Here is an 18787-nt window from a genome sequence, read left to right as displayed (position 1 = left end):
TACAGATTCTACAGAATACAGATTAGTAATGGTAGGCGGGTGATTTTATTCGAGTAGGTCGAGTTTCACGAGAATCATATTTCCATCTAGGCCATGCAGTAGGCCTTCCTGTATAGGTCACTGTACTCTTTGACTAGGCCTCAAAATAAATATTAATAGTATAATCGACTTTACATTGTATGAATTTGATTTACACCTTATTATTTTCTATACTTAATACTTGTCAGTTGTCGTTGTGAACTCGTGAAGTTTTTAGTTGTCATTATTGTCATTTTGGTGGTGGTACGGCGGATGTGTGCATGTTGATTGGGGAAATTTTCTAAAAGCGACTAAATTTGTACTCTAGGTGCGGACAGAGAGTTCCATCATGAGTGCAATTATGAAGGCAGCGTTTTCTCGAAGCCCTGCATCATTGGTTAGTTACTGGAAATTTTTAGTACACATATTTAAATTATTATGTAATCCAAAAATGTTTTAGCAGCACCGCGCCGAACTTGCGCAGTGATTGTGAAATACTTTCTTTGGTTTTTTATTTTGGTATAAAAAGCGATAGGTATGAAGTTGTTGTTGTATTGTAGTTTTGTTATTCTTTTTTTTATGATCGACGCGTCCGTTGAGAGCCCCTTTCACGAAACTACTTTGTAAGAATTTTAATTGCGTTCTGATAAATTTCCTTGTATAGCGGTGTATTGTTATAAAACCTGTATTTTTTGTGGGTTATCAGATGCATTGTAGAGACTTTGTTGCGTTAAAAATAACAGGATACATTTATAAATTACGATATTTATCAATTTTTGTTTTAGGCTTCAGGTTTATATAGAAATTTGCATCTATCCGTTGGTGGCGCGAGGCCAGCGAAGGATGCATCAGCTAACACGAGCACTTCCAAGGCCTACACAGTAATTGACCACCAGCATGATGCTCTGGTCATTGGTGCCGGTGGGGCTGGCTTGCGGGCGGCTTTTGGGTTGGTGCAGGAAGGGTTCAAGACTGCTGTGGTCACTAAGCTGTTCCCCACAAGGTCCCACACTGTTGCCGCTCAAGGTGGCATCAATGCTGCTTTGGGTATGTTTCTTAAGTAATCATCCTGTTATTGATCCTTCTGCTGTGTGCTTTTGCCAGTGATAGTGTTTTAAAAGGTATAACAGACTTACCAATTTTAGCCCTTAGGTAAGAAATGGCAATCAAAATAATTAATTCATGATTTATATAGTTTTTTATTAATTATTTACATAAATAAAACATACCTAATAAATAAGCATAAGTAGAGCTAACTAAAATTATATCTACATAAAGAATGTTCTAAAATAGTACATTACAATACGAGGATGAAAAATTTTTTTCTGACAAGTGTGAGTTTGCAGGCCGAGCCGCAGGCGAGGACTGCAATCACACGAGTCAGAAAAACATTTTTCGTCCGCGTGTTGTATAAAATTTTATATTACGGGGTCGGAAATGGGGGTTTTGCGCACGCGAAGCGTGCGTAAAACGTCAATTTACGCACGCCGTGATATAAATAATTTTTTAGCACTCTGTGACCTAAACCCGCATTTTAGCCACGCATTTCTGTGTCCAAAGTAGCCGATTTTTACACCGTACGAATATTAATACACTACCCTCACAGTTGAAAAAAATAAACATAGCTATGAACGTTTCATACTTTTAAATGCCATTTAAAAATAAAAAGTGAGTAATGAGTATTTTGTTTAAAGCTATAAATATTTTAATATTTTATTTTGGACGTATTTATAAATGTTTTTGCCATTGTGTACATACTAAGCAATAGCATCAATATAAGACTAACTATTGGGCTTTATCAAATTTTATTGTTTGTTTTGACTGTGTTTGTTTTATTTTCGCTACACACCATTGTAGGAGATATTTAAATTAGGAATCGTTATCAAAATTAGCCATAATACTACTCCAGTAGAATCTCGACTAAGCGACCCTATTTGTTATCGTATTTGTGGCATTCGGATTATCGGAAACTTGGATAATTGAGTTTATGAAGAAAAGCTATTTAAACCGATTTAGGAAGGTGATGTTTTTCGACTATATGTTTGTTACGTATGTATTTTTCATTCTTTGGCAAATTCAAACGACTTCATTAATTTTGATACATGATGTGTCGCTGAATTCGTCTAAATTGTGGCGATAACATAGGTTATATTTTTAGCAATCGGGTTTTTGTTTTTTATAGTAACTATTTTGTTGCAATTTGGCGACTTTAAATGCACAAGTCACACAAAATGTGGCTGATCTGTAAGGGTTATTACAAAGTTACTTGTTCACATTTCACAATCCGAACAATCGCGAATATTTATAACTAAGGTCCGGATAATCGATTTTCTACTGTATCACTAGTATTAGTTATGTATTAGTACATTATGTGATTGCTTATCATATGTTTCTTTAATACTCCTGTATGTAGCCTAAATGGCTTGATAGATTTCGACGTATGTGTGGTGTTAGATTTGTCTTTATCACAAGTGCAAAATAATTACTAAATTTTCTAAATTTCAATGGTTTTGGTTGTGTCACATTTTTATTGCTTTTTTTAGTTCATAATTTTTAGTTTCAGTCATTTATAAGTTTCAAAATAATTATCGTATTTTTTCATATTTCTTCACAAGTATAAGCGGGTTTATGTCACACGAGCTATAAAATAGTATACGATACTTGTGACAAAAGTAGCCTATTATCTGCATGGCGTTTAGCACCCTCGCTGCGCTCGGGCGCTAACTTCACGCCGTGCAAAAATAGGCTACTTTGGCCACGTGTATCGTAATGTACTATAAATATTATTCATTTTAAATTAATAGTACTTATGATATATTTTTCAACAATATCTTTTTATGTTATGCTTTCTTGGCATAGAAACATAAGAATATGAATAGAATAGAATATACAATAGGTACCTTTGTATAAGACACATATAACAGAACTGTATTGATTTACAATTATCGTTCTAGATAAAACTAGTCTTAAGATAAAACTAAACATTTAGTGAAGCAACCAATGTCACATTGACCTTCAAACTGTATTGACACTTTAATTTTGTTTTTATGTGGTCTGATATTTTCTATACAAAAACTTAACTGCTTCTTAAATATATTGAATGTTCCCTCATCTCCATTTTTGCTATTGAAAGTTCATGTTAATTTATTCATGTTTCCCAAAATTGCGAAATAACTAAATACTGCAATTGTACTTCAAGACATGACTGTATGCATTCCAAATCAAAATGCACATATTTGAACACATCAATTGCAAATATGCCATCCATCTGAGAGAGCCTTAACATTAATTTGTATATTTTAATCATAGATGGTCCCTAAAGCTTTAAATTTATGGCTTTGTATCTTAAATGTATCCGATGGATATAAAGAAATATTAAGTGAATTTAAAATATTTTACAAATAATTATATTTTTAGGTAACATGGAAGAGGATAGTTGGTTATGGCACATGTATGATACCGTTAAAGGATCTGATTGGCTTGGAGACCAGGTAATGGACTTTTTATATTAACCATCACATTATGTCATCATTTACAATAAGTTAGTAAAGCAATTATATGCTATGTAAATACTATTTTGGGCAATTATTATCATCATCAACATGTTGCTGTTGTGGAGCAGAGATTAAGAGTGATTATATACCTGTCCACCTTTTCAATTGTTCTTTATTGACTAAGAGGATTAAAGTCAGCACAGCAAATCAATTGAAGAACTACAATATATTTTCAATTCTTGGGAAAATACAGCTTTAATAAGTATGCATTCTAAATTGAAAAGTTACATTTTGAATAATAATTATTATAAATTCCAAAAGCTTAAAGACAGCCATAATTTAGACAATTTCAATTACACCACATATGTTAAAATCTGTTATGCTGCTTGGGCCTTAAGGGGTGCCAAGAAATGAGACATACATATATAAAATTATACATATATCAAACATTTGTCGAAAAACATTACTTGTTGCAGTCAAGTAAAGAATATCTAAAAATCACATTCAAGTGCTATATCAAGATTTTAGTTTTGGTTGGGCTTAGGATGGCTTTATACAGCTATAGATAGTGAAGTGCTTTCCACTGTTTGCAAAAATCAAACCATCGCAACCATTCTCAAGATAAGATTGCTGGCATAGAGTTGAATAACACAATAAATATATCAATGATATAATTCCATTAAATCCCTACAATCTTGTGTGTTTATCTTTGGAATAATACATTTTCTTAATCTCCAGATATTGGCTTATCCATAAAAGTAATGTACTCTGTATTCTAGTCATGTATACAATAAAACAACTTGTAAAAAATCTTTTGCTTGTAGATAGCATTTGAATCATAAACAAATTTTGTTTGCACATTACTGTTTATGCTTTGTTAGATAATAAATAAACAATTCATGTTTTATATAAGATTTCCAACAAAAAAATATTCCTTTGTAATTCCTGGATTTTTTCATTTACAAGGACTCTATATAGATTTCCATATTGAGCATTGTTAAAAAAAAGTAATATTTTTTGTATTATGTGCACAACAAGTTCACAATATTTTCCTTGACGATTACAACAAGCGATAATTAGTAACGCTCATGACTTTTCATAATCAGATATGCATGAATTCCTACACAGAGCACTAGTGTAAGGCCGATAATTATACTTACGTATTATTTATTATTTCAATAATTCAGTTGAAATTACAAATAATCATAGGATGCCATCCACTACATGACGCGGGAAGCGCCACACGCTGTCATTGAACTGGACAACTATGGCATGCCCTTCTCGAGGACGCCCGAGGGCAAGATCTATCAGCGCGCCTTCGGAGGACAGTCGCTGAAGTTTGGCAAGGGCGGCCAAGCGCATAGGTGCTGCGCTGTCGCTGACAGGTAATACTTTCTTTTCCATAGCACTGGTAAACGTAAATGCAGTCGCAGACATTGTATCCAAATAGACCTTCCATGTAGTAGTAATAGATATAATTGATCCATTGGTCTTGAGATTAGACAAACTGGTTACCTTCCAAATTAAGCTGGGATTGGGTAACTCAATGTCTTTTGCAGTTCATTATTTTTAGTCCACGGGTAACCCCATCACTTTTACGAAGACGTGATCGCTTCTTTGGATTTTTTTCTTTAATGATTTTTGTGTGTGTGGTTTAGGCCCAGAGTTGCCCAGGCCCATTATGACTGTGCTTTACTAATTTTGAAAGCTATTTTAAAACCGCCTATTATTTACCTGTTACTAAATTCAGTGACTCAGCTCCCGAATTACGCCTTTACAAAAAGCAAATGTAAATGTGAGCATGTAGTCAAAAGGAAGGTGTCTTAATAAATCCTAAAGAATTGCGTGAAGGGAATAATTCCCTCAGAATCCCTAACATGTATCTACTCTCTTAGATTCCCATCATTCGAGTTCCACACGCTCTAGACCTGAAATCAATATCTGGGGCCTAATATAGATATTTACAAGAAAAATAGATTTTTATTTAATCAAAATAATATACTACAGTATCTATCAAAATTAAAATTGGCACTATAGATATCTAATCAAACCCAAATCTCTAATATATCTCGGAATATCATATATCTATGACAATTATATTGCTGTATTTGTAAATACAAATCAAATCCAATAACTTTATTGTGAAACACAGGTTTAAATATTTTAATATAGGTGTACTTTGGATAATATCCGCCATATTCAGGCCTCATGGACATATAATATTATAATAGAACATTAGAATTAATATTAACATTAACGGACTCACTCATTTAAAGTCGATATGTATATTTATTAATCATTTGTCAGTATTTTTATCATTCAAAAATTCGTTAATTGTATAACGTAGATTAGTATGTTGTATAAAAGTAATGTTGTGTGTGTATTTTTGAATAAGAATGAATTGAAGTAATGTTAATAATACATCTTTAATAGAACCGGCCACTCTCTGCTGCACACACTGTACGGTCAGTCCCTGCGTTACGACTGCGAATATTTCATCGAGTACTTTGCGCTGGACCTTCTGATGGAGGATGGCGTGTGCAAGGGATGCATCGCGCTCAATCTCGAAGATGGAACTTTGCATAGGTAAGGGTTTTTCTATACCCCTTGCTGGCTAAAGTTATAGCACTTGTTTCACTCTCATAGTGTACTAATTTGACAGTCACATCTTCAAATAAAAAAAGTGTATTATCTTTCTGTAAAAACAGTGAAACAATACAGCTGTCTTTCTATTTTATTAACATCCTACAGTCGTATGACTATTTATTATGTGTATTAACTTCAAGCAGGTTGAACAATTACACGCCTTTTTGCCCCGCATTTTTTACTCGCATATAATTAAAGTATAATTATATTATGAAATTCAGACTAATATTAGACACATATTCTCATTGAAGTTCAAATACCTGTAAAAACATCAACAACAATTATTTGTAAATACATTTTAAACTTGATTTTAACTTATTTATATTTTGGTTGACTACTTACTGAAAGGTATGTTTTTGTTAGTGCTGCTGCGGTCGATATTTTAGTGAGCATATTCTAATTCGCTATGATCAAATCGAGTACCCACGTGGTATCGTGATATAAGCAATGTTTTGAACTATTCCATATAGCAGGATGTATGTCAAGGAAAATGTGTACGAAATCATTACACAGAAAAACCTATTTCATATTATTCTGCTCCAATTTGCTTTTCTGTTAACCGAAAAGGTGCTAAAAACACATTTAATTTCTTATTATCGCTATTAGAATTCTCTTTCACGAAACGTTAACAATTTGTTCCATTGTCGCTTGCATAAATATTTGTAAAGGTTTTGTAATGTATTTACTCAGCTGCTTAAGAATTATACGCTACGAGATTATTTGCAACTACTTCCTAAGAGGTTGTGCAAATAACATGGAATTTATTTTTTCCTGCGATAATTTTTCTGATAACGCTAATATCTCAACCACATTAAACTTTATAGTTGGCACTTTCATATCATATTTTTTATACAACAACAAACAAATATTGTAACAAACGTTATGACGATTAATGGATGAGAAGGATTATGTCCACTCTTAAACTATTAGACTTATCTTAAGTTCTCTGGCCGCGAAATATAACATTAATTGCACTTGACTTCTGTAAGAATTACTTACTTTACATAATTATTTAATATGATTATAAACTGTTGTAAACACATGTGTGCTTTTATACCTAATTTTAGTAGCATGCAATCCACTTGCTGCCTAGTGGTCTCTGTTGCTCATGTACATTTTTAATCAACAACAGATAGGATAAGTTTTATCTGAAGCATGGCTACAGATATGTTGCTACCCTTGAGAACTAAGTTGAAACACTTTACGTGTGTGTTACCATGCCGTACCAGACCATAGCAGCTCCAGGCCCAGGTAGACGTATGTGGCAGTTGTGCGTCTAGAGTAGTATCATGAAGAGTTCCACCTCTGTAGTGAAATGGAGTGGTATGTTGAAATCTGGGTTCTTGTCGCCTAGAGTGGCTTTTTAATTTTTCGTTTCATATTTAAATAGGTCAGCAAGAAATAATAATAAAAACCTTGATTTTCTCGATTTTAGAAGGATTTCTTTTCGAGCGTATGCATATATGTCATATTCTTTAGCACGCCCTACAGTTCAAAAAGCTATAAGGATATATCGTTGAAGTAACAGAGTATTTTTTAAGCTTTTATAATAACACTTTTACTTATGCCTACTTATCATCAAGATAACATATTACCGTGTCAGGTTCCAAGCTAAAAACACGATCCTGGCGACGGGCGGCACGGGCCGCTCGTACTTCAGCTGCACGTCCGCGCACACGTGCACCGGCGACGGCACCGCCATGGCCGCGCGCGCCGGCCTGCAGAACGAGGACATGGAGTTCGTGCAGTTCCATCCCACTGGTAAACTAATCTTGCTACCACTATTTTTATTCATTTATTTATTCGGTTTGCCAATGGTTACATCACATACAATAGTAACATAACAGTTGTATCTTGTATTTTTGATAATAAGCACTGTTTTGGTAGTAAAAGTTTTACGAATACTTTGACTACTAGTAAACAAGTATTTGTCTTACCATTTTGGTTGATAAAAATTTTGCACTACAGATAACTGCTATTTTCTCTTTTGTAAAGCGAAATAATTGGTAGTGAATAGTAGTTTGATCGCACCGGTAAATGCTTATTTCTCGTAGGTACACAAAATTGCTAATCAATTGTTGTCGCGCCTTGAAAACAAAAAAAAAATAGATTATCAGAAAGGAACTGGAAGGGGTATGCTAGTCGTTTATTCCGAAATATACACGTTAATTAAATCTTATTTATAATTTATATATAAAATTATGCTTTCGTGAATCTTTTACTTCAGCACTTCGTGGTCAGTTTAAAAAAATATTAGTGCATTATATTGCTAAATATTGTGCAATATTTCATGTTTTTTTTCTTACTTTGAATAGCAAAAAATTAGTAAAAATTCGAGGATTCTCTAGTTGACGATTATTATACTTTCCGGATTAGTCTGACCAACTTGAAACAAAATATTTTTTTTTTGTACTTCACATATAAAAAATACATACTAAGTAAGAAACTAAACCAATAGGCGTAGTAATCGCTGTCAAGGGCATCTATAAAAAGGTGGCAAATGTAAACTTTAATCCCAGGTGTCTATAATGCGGTCTGAATGCTGACGTTAAATATAACAATATGGTTTAGTTGAGAATGTGCATAATACGTAACCACTAATTTTAAAACCATTAAGACCAAATAATGAGCCATCGAAGGAACGCATCTTTCTTTACGATGTTTTCTTCGACCTTAAGCAAGTGATAATTACCTTAACATACAACTATTCCTGATTCCTATATGAAAGTTGTAAATGTTTCCATTATTGTCAGGTATCTACGGCGCGGGTTGTTTGATGACGGAGGGCTGCCGCGGCGAGGGCGGCTTCCTCGTCAACGCGAAGGGCGAGCGCTTCATGGAGCGGTACGCGCCCGTCGCGAAGGACCTCGCCAGTCGTGACGTCGTATCGAGAGCTATGACCGTCGAGATTATGGAAGGTAACGCATACATACGTGCTTCAAGAGCACACATAGATTAATACACACACCCACACCCAAAACAGATATCATAACTCGTCATTCAGATATCTGCCTGGCTGGGAATCAAACCCTCTTTGCGCGTCAAACCGACATGGTGACCTCTCAGCCACGCGGGTCGTCAACAGCGTGGCCGACGGATTTTATTATTATTATTTTATAATATACAAATAATAAACAAGTCGATTAGAGATATAATCCACGTAAAACGGCTAGTCCTAATGTCACTTATGCTAAATACAAATTGTTACCAAATAGGAACTGGTTGGTGATAAAGATAGTTATTATTGTATATGGATATTTCCAAACTCAATGTTGTCTCAGTTACTCACAAACTTAAGTAAAGAAATATATCGTCCATGCATTAGTCATTGGCATTGTCGTACACTTTTGTGGTGTGTTTTTCAATTTCCTTCTATATTTTCAAGTTATTTTTCCTGTATCGCTTTAAAGGCAATATAAAGTTCACTGTTTTAACATAGATAAGTATAGATATCTCACCCCCTCACCCCTCACCCCTTAAACGGCTGACAAATGTGTCAGCCATTTAATGGTGTAATTTACGCAGAACGGTCGTTTCATTCGTATATGATCTACAAACTACATTTTTTAAATATTTTTCAAACACGAAAATAGATGACAGAGACAATTTCAATTGTCGAAACTGGTTACATTTTCTTGTTAGGAGTGAGTAATGTTTAGTAATCTATGTGTTTTAACCTAAAAGTTATACCAAAATCCATTCACATAAACAAATGAAAATCGTGCAAACAAGTATAGAAAAAACCAATTGACTTGAATCGTTCAATTCCATTGTCTGTAAAAGTGTTTTATCTGTAAGACAGTTTAAAGAAAATAACTCCCACGCTTATGATCTCACGGTCGTAGTATTAAGTACCATACATATACCACACGTATACTGTAGTTTCTTTACTAGTGATACATGTGAATAGAACTAGTAATATGTACATTTGTATGATTTTACGCAATAAATATTATAAAAGTGAACGATTTAGTCTTGGCAATAAGCCACTTTCAGCTATTATAGGAGACATTTCTTACCGTCATATGACTTTCACATAACACGCATAACATACTATTATTCTTATGCATGTAAGAGTTGTTAAGCCCGATAGAAACTAGATTTTTTAAATTATTTAAAAACAACATAGGAAATTAAATGGAAAGAAAATCAACAGTGGTCCTAAATCTTTCAATATATATATTTTTAAATAACAACCCGTATGAATAGACTATAATTGAATATATAAGTAGTGATTAAGCGCTCATTTATCAATATTCAATTGTGATTATTCTTTTGACAAAGTGGACAAATCGATTGACAGTGAGGCCTTTCGATATATAAAAAAGCTATGTAACTTGGTCCGATAAGAATCGTAATCTAAATTGGCGACAGTTTAATTTTCTTCTCGAATATACTCAACAACATGAGAGTGAGAATTATGTCAAGATTCCAACATTATAAATGACGTTATTTTTTAATCAAATTATACAATGACATATTTAAATTCTAAGGGGCAAGACATAAATATGATTTTTTTCCGTGTCATTAGTGACGTGCATTATGGATTTCCCCTTAAATCACTGTCGTTATTTATTAATGACGTAAGTGATGTTGATAAAAATGATAAGTTATCTTGGGTGATTGTTGCTGAGAAGCAAACATGCCCTGAATGAAAATCCTTTAGTCTTGTATGCGTACATGCAAAATTTGTATAGAATATTTCATTCTTAAGGGAAACCTGTGCTGAACGGTCGGGGTGGCAATGGGAATATGTTTGCAAATAGAATGAATACAGTATTCATTTTGCAGTGGTCATCATATAAGTCTGTCATGTAGTGGATGCCCAGTGGTTTACGGTTGAATCGTATCGTAATCGTATCGAATAGATCGTGAATAAACTTTTAGCATACTATTATACTCGTAGTATATATTTTTGCATTAATAATATATTTACATATCTACTTAACGCTGCTTAAGTGTTAATTATATTTAATATATAAAATTAAACTATCTGTTAATAGCTTCAATATAACTACCATTTTATAAATTCAAAATTATGAATCATAATAAGTATGATTATTTGCGCATTAAAGAAATTAAAAAGAAAACGAATATGTGAATGCAAAAACTTTATCTAATTTATTATTTGAATATGGTAGAACCCTTTGCGGTTCAACTCCGGCAGCACCACCGCCACACCTATTTCTGCCTCATAACAGCAGTGTTGAGCGCTGCTGTGTTCTGGTTTGTAGGGTGTGGTAAGGGAGACAAAATTTTTCAAGGCGTTCCAGCTTAGTTCTCAGGGGTAACGGCGCATCTGTGGCTGACTTCAGGTAGGTATATCTAATTCTACCTGGGGTTGATTACATATGTCCATGGGCGGCAGTAGCCACTTGCCATTAGGTGGACTGCATGCTCGTCTACTACTTTTATATTATAAAAAAATATATATATAAATTATGCATTAAATGTAACCTTATCGAAACAAAATAGAAATCTTACAATGTATCTAACTTTTGAGTATAATCTTTTAGACGCCTCATAGGTAATCAAGAAAACACGGCGCGGCGTATATTAATCTGTACCGAAACCACTCGATAAATCTTATTATTATGCTTATATACAATTATTACAATTATTTATAAATAAATAATAATAATCAAATATAAATAAATAGATATGTAGGTACTCATACGCGCTTGCATACACACTCACACACATACATACATACACACACACAATCACACGCACACGGTGTAATACTTTAAGTATTTGTATCCAATGTTTTCTATGTACAATGTTGGAAGAGCGGGGCGCACCTAACACAAGCATGTAGATTGCTTATCAATCACTCCAATAACTTTTTATATATAAGGAAAAACATTGTGAAGAAATAAATAAAATTTTGATTTATCTACTTATGTAATATGTTGAATTATCCGTGTACGCAGGTCGCGGTTGTGGACCAGAGAAGGACCACGTACACCTGCAGTTGCACCATTTACCCCCTGAACAGCTGAGGCAGCGCCTGCCCGGTATTTCGGAGACGGCAATGATCTTCGCCGGCGTCGACGTCACCAAGGAACCCATCCCCGTATTACCCACCGTGCACTACAACATGGGGGGTACACCAACTAACTACAAGGGAGAGGTACGTAACTTTATTATTACAGCTGTGCTTTTATTACTAATGGAATGAAGAATATACATAAGTGAAGATTTTAACTCTGGAGGCTACTGGCACATATATCTATTTCTGTCTTATAATAATAGTGTTAAGCGTTTTTGTGTTTTGGTCTGAAGGGTATGGTGAAAGAGAACACTATATGAAGGTGGACAGTAGTTTTTGTGCCTTTGAGATATTTAGGACTCATATTCCATCTAAAGTTAATTGCAGATGTACATGGGGAGGCATGGTCACTTACTGTTAAATGATGCAGTCCATTTATTTGCTTTTTCTATATTATAACAAGAAACTTTGTACATTTGTACGTAATCTTAATCTAGGTTAAGATTGATAAACAAAGAATTTGTATATATTGTATATACACGCTCTAAAGACAAAGTATGAAGATGGTATAAAGTCTTTTATAACCTATTATATTAGTATAGTCCGCGTAAAACTGCTAGTCCGTTCTACATATAAAAATGAATCGCGTCGCTATAGCAAAGTGTATGACTACACCTGCTCGTAATAACTTCAGAGCGGACTAGCAGTTTGGCGCGGATTATACCTTATTTAGCCTATAGGTATAATAATTATGATCACACCTTAAAGGTATTTAACCGTTTATCTCTCATCCAGGTGTTGGTGCACCGCGACGGTCGCGACCAGGTGGTCCCCGGGCTGCTGGCGGCGGGCGAGGCGTCGTGCGCGTCGGTGCACGGCGCCAACCGCCTCGGCGCCAACTCGCTGCTCGACATCGTCGTGTTCGGCCGCGCCTGCGCGCTCACCGTCGCCAACACCAGCCGCCCCGGCGACGCGCAAGGCGCGCTCAAGGATGTGAGTACGCAGTACATGTGCTCGGAGTGAGAGAGAGAGCGAGAGAGAGTATCACAGATAAAACACACACGCGCGCACGCGTACATGGATGTAAGGCCACGCACGGATGTGCACACGTGCACGCGTATAATACATATAATTACTAAAAAAGATTAAAAAAAGAGAATAATTATTATTAAAAAAAAAAGACAAACCCGCTGAGTTTCTTACCGGATCTTCTCAGTAGAGGTCGCGTTCCGATCCGGTAGTAGTTTAAGAAAAATATTGTACCTGACAATTTGTAAGTGCCGTCGTTGGCCTATACAAAATAAATATATTTCATTCATTTCATCATTTCATTTCATTTTCATTTATAAACATGTAATCGCGTATTATAGTTATAGCCATACTGCTAGTCCGCTCTGAAGTTGTTGCGAGCAGGTGTCTTTATACAATTTGCTATGGGAAGACTATTCATTTCTACATTCAGAGCAGACTAGTGACTATACAGACACGCACGGACGTGCACACGTGCACGCGTATAATACATATAAACATATAATAGCGTGTTACACACATAATCACTTATAAGGGATAAATTTAATAGAGATAAAAACTAAAATTCATATAAGATCCATATTTAAGTAGATATAACATAACATTTAAACGTACGTTCTACACATGAAATAAACACATACCATATTTAAACATATGTAACACAGATAAAAACTTAGACATTTAACACACAACAAAACCTGAGTGTACCATACTATATGCCGTCGTAACATGTATATAATATATGCATGTATATGTATAAGCGATTAAAGAGAAATGTTACACATATAAATACATACACGTGTGACATACATAGTAATTACTTAAATGCATTATAAAACAAACACTTAAACACGTGTAATACAAAAACATTCAAATGTGGTTCCCCTACATACTCAGATTCATATATACACACAAATATAAAACACATACACACATACATATACTGTTACACTAGATACTGGGGTCATCCATAAACCACACAAGGGGCGACCGCAGACGCGATATTACGAAGAATTTGCAATCTAGTATTTGTGATACTTTCCCTCGTGGGATCAATGCTTTGGCTGACCTTTTGTATGAACTGGTTTAGATACTATCGTGCCTATATTGCAAAAATATGTCCTTATAAAATGATTTTCCTCCCTACATTGATTTTAATGCGATATCTATTTACGGCAAATAAATATTGTGCAACAGTGTTTGTTCGTTGCAAGCGAGATATCGTAATGGCTGCCACGCGTTTAAATTGTTTATTATTATAATAATTTTATTTTATTAGTACAGTTCAGAATAGCTATTTAAAGTGTACACAGAAAACATATAAGAAATTACTAATGCATGCAAAATCTATGTTTTTTAATGTAACGTGGCGTGTTTAGTGTTTCTATTGGTGTTCAAAAAATATGTAATTAATGTGGTAGAAACATTTTGTTTCGACTTGCCGGAGTCGAGGAATGCCACACTTATTTCTGCCTCATAACAGCAAGTTAAGCACGCAGCAGCTGCTGTGTTCTGGTTTGAAGGTTTTGGTAAGGGAGACATACTTTTCCGAGGTGTTCCAGCTCAGTTCCAATCCTCAGGGGTAACGGCGCATCTGTGGCCGACCTCAGGTAGGAATACTAATCCTCTAATATTTTATCCTATCTGGGGTTGATTACCGATGTCCATGAGCGGCAGTAGTCTCTTACCATCAAGTAAGGACTGCATGCTCGTATGCTACTCCTATATTAAAAAAAAGTGAAGACTGTTATTTAAAAAAAAAATGCCTGTTATTTAAAGTGTTCAAACTTAAGCAGTTTTTTTTATTTGTGAGGATTTTTTACTTAATATTGACGATGTTATTAGTCGACTGGCGAGGCGAGTATCGCGAACCTGGACAGCATGCGGTACGCCAACGGCAGCGTGCCGACGGCGGACCTGCGCCTGCGCATGCAGCGCTGTATGCAGAAGAACGCCGCCGTATTCAGGCAAAAGAGTACGCTTGAAGAAGGTAATTATAATTATTTGTGCATTATTTATACAGACAACATAGTTATATTATATTTTATTTAAAAATAATTGTAATAAATGTTGTTTTTATGTCTTAGATTGTAAGTCACAAATAATAATAACGTAACTTGTATCAAAAATCAGAGAAACTAATTATAAATTTAAGTGACGAAAGTAATGAAAACTGTTAATATTTTTGGAAAAATAGTTACATATCATATATGAAGGTGGTAGAAACCTCAGAGGTTCGATTCCGGTGGTATCACCGCCGGCGCATCTGCGGCATACCTTAGGTAGGAATGTCTAATCCTATCTGGGGTTGATTACAGATATCCATGAGCGGCAGTAGCCACTTACCATCAGGTGGACTGCATGGTCGTCTGCTACTCCTACATTATAAAAAAAAAAACAAAAAAAAAAGCGACTAAAGCCATGGCAACTGTTAGAAAAAAAATTGACATTATCTATCAATTTTATCTCTCTCGGTTATATATCTCAATTTAAATTTCTACGCACTTTAACTGCATATATTACACATAAAACTGCGTCATGATCTCCAAAAAACGAAAAATTCTTCTTCCATTCCAGGTCACCGTCAAATCCACGACATCTACAAGCAGATAGGCGACGTGCGCGTGTCGGACCGCTCGATGGTGTGGAACAGCGACCTGGTGGAGACGCTGGAGCTGCAGAACCTGCTGCTGAACGCCGTGCAGATAGTGGAGGGAGCGCTCGCTCGCGAGGAGTCCCGCGGCGCACACGCCCGCGAAGATTTTAAGACGCGACGCGATGAGCTCGACTACTCTAAGCCGTTGGAGGGACAGGTTTGTTGTTTAAGCTTTGATAGTACACGTTTTAAACTATGCAGTGTTATACAAAAACAGTATGAATATTTGCTAAGTAACCTGATACCATTTAGTGTTTAGGCTTTTTAAATATTGAATTGGAATATTGGATTTAATTTATTCTTTTGTGCGATTTGAACAGATGTATTAATAATGAGATGATGATATATAAGGACTGGAGATTTGGTTAAAGCAACTCGCAGATGCATTACATCCACTAAAATATAGAAAGATACGACCAAACTATTATTATAAAGCAGAATTTGGTTTAAGAGTTTGATTCAGTAATGTACTGAAAGAATCAATAATCGAAAATAATTTCAAATCGAATTGAACATTTATATTGTCGAATTGTTCATTCCGTACATATCGATAAACAAAAATCTTGTCAGCTAAATTGATAACTACAATTCATACTTATTGTTTTACGTTTATAATCATTTACACCATTACAACTCAGTGATAACGTATCTTTTTGTCATTTACTACACGACTACAACTGCCCATGCACAACATGGTTACAATACCATCAGGAATTCAACATATTTTGCAATTTCAGTGTTTTATTAATGTAATTTGTATTCCAGACGAAGCTGCCGTTCGAGCAGCACTGGCGGAAGCACACTTTGGCGGAGACGGACGCGGCGACGGGCGCCACGCGGCTGTCGTACCGGCCCGTCATCGACGGCACGCTCGACCAGGCCGAGTGCAAGACCGTGCCGCCCGTCATCCGGACGTACTAGGCTAGCGTAGGTACGCTACTGTCATTTATACTTCGCGCCAAAATTCTAGTCCGCTCTGAATATAGAAGCGAACGCGGCCACGGGCGCCCCGCGGCTCTCGTACTGACCCGTCAACTGGACGTACTAGGCTTGCGTAGGTACGGTAATGCTCGTACCGCTGACGAACGCTCTGAGGGTATAGTCCGCGCCAAACTGGTAGTTCACTCTGAAGTTGTTGCGTTAGGTGTGATTCTAATCACTTGTAGTTGTGTTCGACCGCATTAACTGGTTAATGCGGTAGTTGTGTGGTGTTTGATCCCGCGCTCTCTTCGTCTCCCTAATATCCACAATTTACGGACTAGAACTACCCGTACCGGTAGACCCGACGAAGGGCTTCCAGAGGAATACCGTGGGGATTTAGCGGGTAACTGTTTGTGACATATTCGATACACATTATTACATTTTAATATTTTGTTGGCAAAATTTGAATGAATTGTGTATTAATAGCGAGCGTTACATTCTCGGGTAACAGTTTCCGAAATAACGCAATGAAGAGTTATTTCAAAGCCACACACGATGAAACCCTTTGATTCCTGCTGAAAAACTTATAAACTCCGTAGAGGGAGAACGAGCATCGATACAAATACCGAGTACATCCGTGTTGAAATGGCAACGCCATCTAGTTACTGTTTCTGGACCTATTAGAGTAGCATAAATGTTATATAGTGGTTGTAACTCCATCTAGTGGCTACAATCAGAAACTTTACGAGATACATTGTATTATATTATTATACAATATGACTTATAAAATAGAATAATGCAATGATCATTTACGAAAAAAAACTTACGCTAGTTAGTTGCAAGTACATATAAAACGATTTTTCTATATTTCAGGTAATCTCTGACTGTGGGTGCTGACTGAGCGATGCAGTATTCCTTTAGTGCACGTCTTGGCCCAACCGATTTTTATGTGTTCATTTCCAACGCCATTATTTATTACCCTATTTATTTTAGTGTAGTTCGTGAAACGTAACAAGTATTTCAGCAAGAATACTCCTAAAGTAATATCTCTAACATTTAGCCGACTTTATGACAACTAGAAGTAATGCTTGACGTAAAATTGCCTTTTTATATAATTTAATCAGTTTTGTTGTGATAAAAGAGTGAATGAGCAGCATTTATTGTTACTGTTACTTTCGATATTCTACGCCTGAAACTCAGCAGCACCAAGGTACTTAAGTTAGATAATGAAATTTCATTTTTGAGTACCCTAAAACGTGCTACGACTATAATTCTTAAACTATAACTATACTAGTAGATCAAAATTCTCTCTGCAAATACTGTAATTTTTTCGAAGACTTTGATCCTGACAATTTTATGGAAATCACGTAAATAATTGTTAAAAATATTTTGCTGTAAAGTAACTATAATAAATTAAGTTCTTGTATATTTTAATTTAGTATCCAGTATTAAGATGAAATTAAAATAATCATAATGTACAAGTTTATACATATAAGGGTACAAATAAAAAAATATATAAATATGTTCTAGTAAAAGTTGTTTTATTTGTTACTATATTTTTTAAGCTTACAGTCTCACAAAAATGTTAACAACACTATATAAATGTATCGGTTAATACAAGTATGAAGCGGCCATATAAGAAAATTACCTCATTTATATTGATCGTTTGAGTAAGCCCAAAATGGTGCAAAGTTTTGGCCGAAGCAGGAAATCCAGCAAAAGCTGGAAGAAGTGTGCCACTTTACTCTCCTAGTAAAATAGGCAACCGCAGCATTTTTCAGAACAATGTAACTTTCCAATTTGGAAGGTGTCGCTGATATCAACCAATATGTATGAAGCAAAGTGCATGTTTGTTCTGTTGTATTCGAGTCATTGCACTAATTATTTAACTAAATAATATCACGGGGTCAATCAGTTGCATTCTATTTGTATCCGATGTTAGGTATGTACTGATAATAAGAAAGATAATACGGAAAATAAACTTTAATGTAAGTGTAATAATCTTTATTCTGGTAGTATAATTTTAAAAGA

The 18787-nt window shown here is 35.2% G+C and overlaps 1 protein-coding gene across 1 annotated transcript; it reads left to right on the top strand.

Annotated features, from left to right (window-relative positions):
• Nucleotides 1–252: 252 nt before the first annotated feature.
• On the top strand, nucleotides 253–18291 carry SdhA (succinate dehydrogenase, subunit A (flavoprotein)). Its single transcript, XM_073088444.1, has 13 exons — nucleotides 253–415; nucleotides 804–1065; nucleotides 3436–3509; nucleotides 4722–4897; nucleotides 5946–6098; nucleotides 7762–7919; nucleotides 8912–9076; nucleotides 12092–12291; nucleotides 12946–13143; nucleotides 15025–15169; nucleotides 15757–15992; nucleotides 16601–16766; nucleotides 17630–18291. The coding sequence occupies exons 1-12, from the start codon at nucleotides 368–370 to the stop codon at nucleotides 16754–16756; spliced, it is 1971 nt and encodes a 656-aa protein (XP_072944545.1). The 5' UTR covers nucleotides 253–367; the 3' UTR covers nucleotides 16757–16766; nucleotides 17630–18291.
• Nucleotides 18292–18787: the final 496 nt, after the last annotated feature.

Source organism: Epargyreus clarus, unplaced genomic scaffold (assembly GCF_041222505.1).
Source record: "Epargyreus clarus isolate Ecla_fem2 unplaced genomic scaffold, WU_Ecla_fem_2.2 ptg000027l, whole genome shotgun sequence".
NCBI classification, from domain to species: domain Eukaryota; kingdom Metazoa; phylum Arthropoda; class Insecta; order Lepidoptera; family Hesperiidae; genus Epargyreus; species Epargyreus clarus.
This window is presented reverse-complemented; position numbering and strand designations above follow the sequence as displayed.